Source organism: Charadrius vociferus, unplaced genomic scaffold (genome assembly GCF_000708025.1).
Source record: "Charadrius vociferus isolate BGI_N301 unplaced genomic scaffold, ASM70802v2 scaffold822, whole genome shotgun sequence".
In the NCBI taxonomy this organism is placed as follows: Eukaryota; Metazoa; Chordata; class Aves; order Charadriiformes; family Charadriidae; genus Charadrius; species Charadrius vociferus.
The window spans coordinates 2573413-2583358 of record NW_009647481.1 but is presented as its reverse complement, the minus strand read 5'-3'; the positions used below and the strand labels follow the sequence as shown (position 1 = coordinate 2583358).

At 37.7% G+C, this 9946-nt stretch overlaps 1 protein-coding gene across 1 annotated transcript; it reads right to left on the bottom strand.

Moving 5' to 3' along the window:
* Positions 1-5368: 5368 nt before the first annotated feature.
* Positions 5369-9621, bottom strand: KCNMB1 (potassium large conductance calcium-activated channel, subfamily M, beta member 1). The gene is made up of 3 exons (XM_009880737.1): positions 9447-9621; positions 7707-7902; positions 5369-5695 (listed from the first exon to the last, which is right to left on the bottom strand). Exons 1-3 carry the CDS (start codon positions 9581-9583, stop codon positions 5426-5428), a joined length of 603 nt encoding a protein of 200 aa, XP_009879039.1. The 5' UTR covers positions 9584-9621; the 3' UTR covers positions 5369-5425.
* Between the last annotated feature and the right edge of the window lie 325 nt (positions 9622-9946).

Sequence of the window (9946 nt, the reverse complement as noted above, 5' to 3'; positions counted from 1 at the left end):
CTTTTGAGCTTTTTTGAGAGACACCTCTTTAATAGATTGTACTGCCTCACTAGACTATAAAGCATATGAATTAAATTATTTAAAGACTATTCAAAGACTTTATATAAGAATGGCCTTCAGTTTGATTGGACTAAACAACCTATACTTCATTGAGGTTGTCGTCTTCCAAGTGTGGTACAAATACTTTACTGAAGAGATGGAGCCTTACAAACAAGTCTCTCCTCTGCCCGCATCTGTAATATTAATCTTGTGTTATCTTTTTGCTAAAGTTGAAGTATTTTCAGGTGCTCTCCTTACTTGCTTTTTGTGCTGGATGCAGAAGAACTTGTTCAGCATGCTGAGACTTTCTGAAAAGCTGCCTGGAATTATAAGAGGTTAGAAGTAGGAAGTACATCTTTAAAAAGTAGGTTTTCCTAGATAAGGCAATTACAGCAACACATATCTAGCAAAGATAACATCAGATTTTTGGATTTATTATAGACAGAGGTATGTGATCAAAAAGGAAAAGGAATATACCTATGCTGGTTTGGGTATGGCAGTGTGTGAGTGTGTTTACCCATGTGACAGCGTAATTTCTGTGCAAATCTCGTATGACACTTCCAGGAAAAGAAGTGCAGGGTATAATGAGACTACTTGTATCTATTTAAGAGTTGTGTAGATATTTTTAGGAAGCTTTGAAAGAACAGCTCGTCAGTCCTTCAACTTTCACAAGATTTGTTTGGTTTGGTTTTTTTTTTTTTCACTGCTATTTGTTCTAGTGGAGCATAATAATAAATAGGCACACTCTTTAATCTGTATTTCACCGACTATTTTATGTGGGAGTTGATTATAGCTGCCTCTATCTGATCTTTGCTATCATTTTCCTTTCTGTTAGTGCTCTTGAGAGTGTGGAGAATGGGACTTAACAAGGAGAAAAAAAATCTAATATTGCAACTCCCCAATATAACTTATATTAATCAAAGCTGACACTTAAGTCTTATAGCAGCACAGTAAAAGAAACCTTGCTCCAGGAGAACTAAACAACAACAAAAAATTCCCACATGCATTCTTAGCACTTTTACTGTTTACAAATACTTTAGTGGGGGAAAGAAAGCTGCAGTTTGCTTTGCAGACCCTCTGATGTTCATTGTGCTCTTGAGCTTTTGAGGAACTTTTGAGATGTTTCCCAATTTCACCCTCTGACTGAAAAACAGCTATTTGCTATACACCAAACTTGGTTTTTGCATGGGGTTTCTATGGCTAACCTACACCCTTTGTGCCAGCCACCAACCCTTTTTATTGTGAAGAAAGGATAACTGCCTCTGTTCAATACTTATAGTTATACCCAAAATGGGTTTTGTTAAGTTTTCCCTCATTTCCTTATTAAAAAACCCCAAGAAACAAAAACTCCACCAAAAAAAAACCCAAACAAAACCCCCCAAAACCCCCAAACAAACCAACCAACCCCCTGACCCTCCCCAAAAGCCAAGAAGAAAGTACCAGTTACTCAGTTGGAAGTAATTTTGTTGTCAAGTGAGGCAGGTTTATGCAGTAAGTGAAGAATCTTTGGGGACTGGAGTCTTCTCTACGTTAACTGCTATGTTGCTGCTTTGAGGATCAGGTAATAAAAATAACACCAGTTAGCAGGATACTTAAATCAAAATTGTCGGAGATAGTTAGAAGGTACCTGCTATTGTTTAGGTACATTAAGAACATGCTGGTGACTCACAGGTGGCTTCTTAGCAAACCGATTTCCCATATGCTCCTTTTAAACTGCCACTCTTGCTACCTGGTCAAAGTTGGAGAAAGGTGATCTTATTAAAAGCTGATGAAAGCTGAATCTACCTCATCCAGAAATGGGATCCATTTATGGGATAAGCTTCATTTTACAACATTTTGCAACTGGGTTTGGTTTGGGTTTCTTTTTGGTCTAGGAGAATTGCTAGTTCCCTCAAGAATAGTGCTGGAGCTTTTGTTCTTTTCCTTCTTCAAACAGTAGAATCACTACATCCAAGCCTTATTTGGCATCACGATAAACTACTACTGAGAGTCTGTGCCCGGCACTTGAAAAATAGGACTTTTAATAGTTTCAGCAAAACAATATTATTCATTTTGACGTATAAACGGCCTGCACAACTAAAGTATTCATCAGGACCTAAAATCTATCCCCATTCTTCCTGTGTTCCTTGCATGTTCCTGTCAACTCAAGCACTATTACTGTGGTCTAAGCATCAATGCTGGTGAAAGCTATGTGCAGTCAAACAGATTTCAAGTATGAATTTCATCTCCAGCTGCTTGTACTGCCACTTCTCTTCCTCTTGCAGGAGTTTTAATGCCATAATATATACCTTGATCATCTAATCTGTCTTGAGAAAGTGAGTTGTGTTCATCTGTCACTGCAATGGTTACTGCTTGTATTGAAGCACTTCTTATAGGAAGTGTTTTGCTCAATCTCAGGAAAAATAGCATTTAATTTATCAGATTTATTGTAGAATAGATAAAATAATCAAATAATATTAAAAAAAAAAAAAAAACCAACAACAACCCAACCAACCAAAAACCCTAAAGGCTATATAGCTTCCTTGTGTACTGCTATAAGAAGCCTAGGGAGTGTTATTAAAACTTTACTCTCTAGCGAACAACTTTTGCAGATGGAAAAAAGAATAAAAAAATGTTTACAAAAGCTCAAGAGTAATTCAGCAACCTGGCACACTGTTAGAACACTTAGTTTCAACTTTAAGAGAAACTGTGAAGGAAAAAGAATATCTAAAACTTCTAAGTTTCTGAGAAAGTTTAATGTTAAAAGTTATTAGCACTGTACATGTGGGCAAAGCATAATTTAAAAACAAGAACAGACTTCTGTGGTGCCTATACATTTTGTGTGTTTGGTTTTTACATTAGAATACTTGGCTTTCTGCATTTAAATCCCCTATTTCATTTGGTCAAAAGAGGAAGCTGAGATTGGCAAGAGTCCAAAACAATGGAGTTTCCTAATTTGTGTGGGGTTTTTTTTCCCCCTGCACCAGCTGTTTGCACTTGGAATATCTCCTGCTCAAATTGGAAATGTTACTTTGTTGGAGAACAAAATTTCTGTAAGGTTTTTCTTCATGTACTTGCATTGTGTACATGTTGGAGGGAAATAACTGTTTTCACGTAATAATTGACTTGCTTTATTTTTGTTAGAGGTAAATCTGGAGACACAGCTTCTGCTCTGAATCAGTTTCAATCTACTGCTATCAGGGATAACTATGAGCAGGGAGGTGAGGAGGATGTGGCATTAGGGGGTGGTCTTGGGAAGACAAGGTGGCAGTTGGAAGCAGGAGCTCCCTGTCTTCATGCTGAGTTCTGAACTTAGCAAGATCAAGAGCTTCTGCTCTTCAGAGACAAGTTACTGACTCATAAGTGAGCGGGGCAACAGAGACTACCACTAGAAGGAACAGCAACACCCAATCTTTATTCAACTCTGCTGAGCCGAGAAGGGAGCAAGGTGGCAAGGCTACTGATTTGGTGTACTGAATGTAGAGTAGTCATGAGCAAGTTCTCGTTTGCAAACTGGAGACTCTTTATAAACTGCTGAAAAGCAAAATTTGGTGTAAAGCTTTGAAAAAGCCTATTAAATAATTCCCTGTCTATTTACAGCTAGCTTGTTCACCTCCTTTAGTACCAGTACAGTGTGTTAGTTTCAACAGGTATTCTCCCTGTCTGATTACTATATTTCTAAACAGTTACTGTACTCCTGCCTCAGCTTTTGGTGAACTAACAAAATAGGATCTCTTCCCCTTTCCGTCCCATTGGCAAACGTTTCTGGTCACCAAAAACGCCTGTACCTGTCAGCTGCACTTTCACTTTCCTGAATTGAAAGATTGGAATCATATATACTCACAGCTTCAGATGCATTTCACAAAAGTTTTGAATGAAAATGTAAATACTTTCCTCCTTCTTGTGGAAATAATTCTCCTCCTATATTCATTTTTGGCCTTTTTATTTTTATTACACCCCACCCCTACTGTCTGAATCTTAAGCACTAGAGCGGGTCATTTTCCTCTTGTGAATTTCTAATAGATAACCATCTAGATTTTGCATGTTGGACAAGTGTTGCTGATGTTGATAACTGCTATTTTGTACTATCCTGGTCTAATATGGATTTGCCGATCATGGTGAAAAGCAAATTCTGACACTGTTCCATTAGTAATGTTGGAAAATGTATGCAATGGATTAATATTTCAGCCTTCCGCTTTCTTACAGTAAACAATAGAGAGTTGTAGCACATTAATGAGAATAACTCTTTTCCACTACAGTTTAATGAATCTAAATTTGTATCTAAGCTTTGAAATTTTCCTGTGAATGATAGCTACTAAGTGGTTCATCAGCTGTGTGATAAAAAAACTTGTACTAATTGTGCCCCAAGTGCCAGTAAAATACAGCATGCAGGAAGTATCTTGTGTTCCTCCTGTGTCCAGTAGCAATTTGAAAATTGGCTGAAAGAAAGAGTTCTTTTTGGAGAACAGAAAATGTGTCTGTACATGCATCAGAGTCTTCATGCTAGAAACAAACATGTCTCTTGTGAAACATCTTTGTGCTAAGCATGCAAACTTCTGTGGTTACATTAGATTACTGTATTTAGTAAGACGTCATGGATGTTTTCTACTACATAATCATATTCTTTAGGTTGTGACTTCCTCTCCTTAACAATTTTATAACATATGCAAATTGCAGGCCGGTACCCCTCCTTGAATGGTACAAGCTTTTCAAAGTAAAGCACGGCTAAAACTTGAGTTAAATACAAAAACTTACTTCTAGTATAAGCTTCTTTACTGTACCGTATACTTTATGCGTATATTTCATTATATACAATTGGTGTTAGATGTTTAGACTGCAAACTTTGTAATGTGTCTGTGTGTATATTTTGGTTTTGTGTGGGTTTCCCTCTCCCCTTTCTCAAAAGCAGAGAGATCCATGATAACAAATATCTCCTTGGACCATAAAAAAAACGTCGGTTTTCGACAGACAAGAAGAGGATGCCACGAATACATACTGTATTGGAAATGAAGTATATATAGTGTGTGTCTGCCAGTAATGACATATATGGATCTGGCACCAACTGGTCTCAGAAGTTTAGGACCCTGTCTAACATATAGAACAAGAGTTTAGTAGTAAACATGAATTGTAGCTCTGTAAAGTAACAGTACCTCAGAAAGCCCAAGGAAACAATAGGTAGTAACTCAGTCTGTGCTCTTACTAGATATTTTTAGATATTCCTGGGAATCAATTTTATATTTTGTCCTCATGCAGTGGATTGCTGTCCACAGTGGGTGTCATTCAGTTTTCCAGAATGCCTGCCCTTGGATTGACAGCTGGTATATTAAAAGTCACAAAATGCAGATAAAGACAGGCAGAACAAAGGCACTTTTATATCTTGCAACAATCTATACTATATATTTATTTTCTACTGCCAAGCAGAAAGAACAGAAACATACTGACTAATTTTTACCAGAACAATAATCAGACATCCACCAGTAAACATGAGTGTAGGCCAAAGGAAAGCAAAGAGGAGGCCTTTTGGAGGATAAAGTCTGCTTAAGATGACATTGGTCTGCGTTCCTCCTGGGTCATAGTAGCATGGGAAAGTGTGGTATTTTTTGAAATTGCTTGCAATTGTTTCTATTCGTGCTTTAACTTCTTTAGAGTTCTCCAACTTGTCTGGGACGTACGAGCACTGGAATAAGAAATCAAGATGATTTATTATGACAGTCTAATACAGGGTTTGTAGTGAAGTCAGATTGAATAAAACAAACATGCTAGTACTGACAAAAACTTCTGTGGTTTGACTAGCTTGGCTGGAGATAGTCTTGGTTTCCTGATGTCCATAACCCATTTGCCATGCTTGCCTGTTTCTGACAGTGTGTCTGTGCCCCCAGACAGCAGATTTACAGATTGGAGTAATGTTGTTGGAAACCAATAATACATATGTGCTAGAAATAGAACTGCAGTCTTTAAGACTGTCACTTTATTATTACAGTGCCAAGGTTGGATTCCTAACAGAGCTTCTAGGCACTGCCACAGCAGAAATGTGTTAGCTGTACAGAAATTCACAGCTGGCTTGTCAGTGTGCAGAAAAATGAAATTGCTTCACTGTGCACCTCTGGTTGTAACTAGTAGAAAAATAAGAGGAAAGCATGGCTGTATGAGGCTTCCTACTTGTCCTCATAACACAGAACTATTTTGATGTGTAGTAAAAATGCAAAGTTATTTAGTCTTCAGTGGAAATACTATTAGACTTTGAAGCACTAATATTTTTTTGTTGTTGCTATTTATAAGTTTCTTTTCTGCAATATTATTTTGCATACATAATAATGTTTAGGTGTCTTAAGCTGGAAACTGGCCAAGGCAGAAGGGGGATGGCTCCTGACCTGAAGGCTTGTACTTGCAGTAGTGCAAACAGTAGGTAGGAAATCAGCAAATCGCCTCCTCTTGCAGTGAACAAGACTCTTGTTTCAAACTACAGTGAATAATTTCTGCTTTGCCACTTCATTGTATGCAGCTTTCCCTGAGGTAGTCACTATAAAAATAGGCCAAAATTCTCTCCAGCTTAAGTGTTTTATGTTATCAGGTTTGCACTGTGTAGAACTCTAACCTATATAGTTTCTTTAAGAAAATGAGCACTTGTAGTCAAAGTCATGTTTGTTTTGAATTATGAAAGTGCTTCAGTCTTGGGCATCCAAGATCTGAATTTCACTTTATGTCCCCTTAGAGAGGGTTGATCTGGAATAAGGCCTCTGAAATACTCATGGGTTTGGAACTGAACTGAACCTGACCTTCCTTGAGACAGAGTACCTGTACTAGCACTTCTGGTTGTGGGGCAGCAAGCCTAAAAATGTTGAGCTCTTTGCTGATTTCGAAGCAGGAACAAAAGGATAACACCCTACTTTCCCCTTCTGTAATCTCTCATGCACCTCTAAAGCCAAATTAATAGTCTGAACCCATGTTTCTGTCCCACCTGTGGTCTGCACTTTTCCTCTGGGAAAGTTTGCTAAAATGACGGACCGAGGGACCTCTGCCACAATAGCCAGTGTCTGCATTACACAGGTGTTTCCTACAGTGCCACTGCCTTCTCCGTGAGTCCAGGTTTCTGCTGCCATGCTGGCCAGAAACAGTTGCAGACCAAACCAGACAAATGACTTTTCTGGGTGATTGTCTTCCAAAATTACTGATTTGTTTCTCCTTTCTGTCTAAAATGTGCATCATGTTCCCAACAGCACCCTCATTTCCTCTTTCTCTGCTTTCTTTATTCCCTGCTTCATATCACACACCTAAAATGGAAGTAAAATTGGGATTTGTGCTCTTACTTTGGACAGTTTTTAACTTCAGGTCTCTCCTGTGTTAATTCAACAAGCAACTGAGCAAACCACAGCTTATAAACAGTTTCTTACAATGGGTCTTCAACTTGGAGACTTAACATATTTTTAAATGTTCATAAATGTTAAACATTTATGTTGGTGTAATTCCTTAAAAAGTATTAACTTAATGCTTGATGTAATGTTTAAACAATCCCAAACTGTGAAATTTCTGGAATATTTTAAAAATGCCTTGGTCTAAGCACAGACATTAACATGTAAAAGATGAACAGGTCCTACTCTTACTCTGCTGCTTGGTTTAAAAACAATCACCCCTTTTCAAAGGTGTTAGATAGCAGCAGAGAGTGATTATTTAATCTGTGTTGCAAGTACCTTAGGATTTCTTTCCAGCGTATCTTCAGTCTGATACAGCATAACCTCTTGTCCCAAGGCTGTCAGATTAACCCACACCTGTAGACAGGGATAAGGAAAGATATCCTCATCCTCTGAGCCTTTGCTGTTTGGGCAGAGAACTTTGTCCTTGATGTTGGTTTTGAGTACCTTACACATGGTTTCTGTTGTCCAGACACTACAAAAACAAAACAAAAAGTGTTGCTTTTAAATGTGTTAGCAGCATCTGTTGAGAGTTGCATTCTGGAGATGCATCTGAGTGTGCCAGCTGTGAGTGGTGGCATTGGTAGAGTTTATGGCTGCTTAATCCTGGTGTGGTGACCTTTGCCTACCCGATTCGATGGCTGCACCTGGAGAAGGGCTGCCATAGGAAAGCAGTGCAGGAAAGCATTTTTGTTGTTGTTGTTTGTTATGCATTCTGTGGTTTGGAGCCAGATTCTAACCCCATCTGTAATCAACTTCAAGTCTTATTCGAGAAAGAAGAATTTCTATGGACTTCAGTGTTTGATAGTAAATATTTAGAGCTGTAGTACCCTGGTAAAGTTTGACGTTATTTGAAATCTGGCTGAGCATAGTGGAGCTTTTGATGTCTCAGAAATATTTTGACTAATTTCATTCAATAATTCTCAGAACTCAGATCAGTTCCCAAGCTTTTCCTCCTCTCCTTTTCTTTATTACACAAATGTTTTTTGTTAATAAGTAGCAGGCAAAAGTTCATTTTTTTTTTTTGCTGTTACTTACCCCTTTTTCTCAAAAGTTACTCTTTTATTACTGATAGCACAGTAAGCTTTTGCTTATAGCAGTACATTTTGGTGGCAAAAAAGTAAAGAAATAGTGTCACTCCAGTTCTTAAGAAACTAATCTTTTTACATGCAAATGTCTTTTGTAATGTAATCAGGAAGCTGGAAAATACATAAAATATATGTGAATTACTCTGTTTTAAAGATAATTTTCAAACATTTTTGAGATTAAAGATGCTCTTAGCAAAAACGATGGGGTGGATGTACTTGCTCGCTCCATCAAAATCTTCAAGCATGACAAACTGAGCTGCATTCTTAATCTTGTGAGTTTTTGTGGCAAATTGGGTTTGTGTGCGGAGGCAGAACTTGCAAAATGAAATAAAAATGTGGGTAATAGTAATTTCTTCAGCATTCATTGTATTCTGCAACATTTGCTGTGGTAGACTGGGCTGTTGAATGTACTAGTTTCACATGATGGTTGTTTTGAAGGTAAGATACAAACTCTCGACCGAACAATTTTACCATGACTTCTGTTGCTCAAGTTTTTATAGTTGTATTAAAAACAACACACCATCCTGCACAAGGAAAAGGTTTTCGTGTTTGGTCTTTTTTGTTTGTTTGTTTGTTTGTTTATGCAGGACTTAGTTTTCCATTGTCAAGCTTTGAAAAGCACAGTTGTTTTTCATTTTACATATTCTCATAGTAAATGTTTTGTTTTATGTCACTGTCATTCTAGCCCTGAGGAGGATCATTCCCTCTTTCTTGTGCTTACCTGTAAATGCCTGGTGACTTCTTGGTGCATTTTTTTCACTTTTCATTTCTCTTTTCTTCTGTCTTAAATTCTTACGTGCTCTTGAAGGACATATTGTTTCTTTAGTGTACAATGCATGAACATATATTTTGACACTGTTTTAATAATTGTATTTGATGCTGACAGGAAAAAAACCCACCACCTTTATTCATAACAAATGGCTGTTATTACCTTTTAGTGTAGAATGGCACAATGGTGATCCCAATAAAGAAGTACATCATCATGGAGCACGCAACCATTCCCAGTCCCAGGCACAGGGCTCTTGTCTCCCCTCGCTTCTGTGCAGTCACCAACTTTTTTCCCAACATGATTTAGAGTTGTGTAATCCGACCAATCTCTTTCTGGTATAAAATAAAATACAGAAAGGAGAGGGAAAACACGATTAGGATTTGCTACAGGTATTGCAGTTGTGTAACAAGTTTCTGAAATATAATGTATCCCATAGAGGAACAGTCCAACATCTGCAAAAACTAGGAAAAAAAAAAGTGACTGTGTTTTTTGTTATCAGTAGACTCCTTTTTACTTTCTGATATTTACCCATATAGTTTAAAAAGTCTGTGTGTGGAGGATAGGAGATGGGGTAGGAAAATGTAATTAGTTTTGGGGAGAATTCCGTTAACGCCCAATTGTCCTCAGCCTTAGTTCAGCCTGGTTTATGTTGCTTCTCTGAA

Coding starts and splice junctions, on each gene's coding strand:
- KCNMB1 (XM_009880737.1), bottom strand. CDS start 9,583: ATGTTGGGAAAAAAGTTGGTGACTGCACAGAAGCGAGGGGAGACAAGA. Junction 7,903..9,446: donor GTGCCATTCTACACTAAAAG/GTAATAACAGCC, acceptor TTGTTTTTGTAG/TGTCTGGACAACAGAAACCA. Junction 5,696..7,706: donor CGCTGGAAAGAAATCCTAAG/GTACTTGCAACA, acceptor TTCTTATTCCAG/TGCTCGTACGTCCCAGACAA.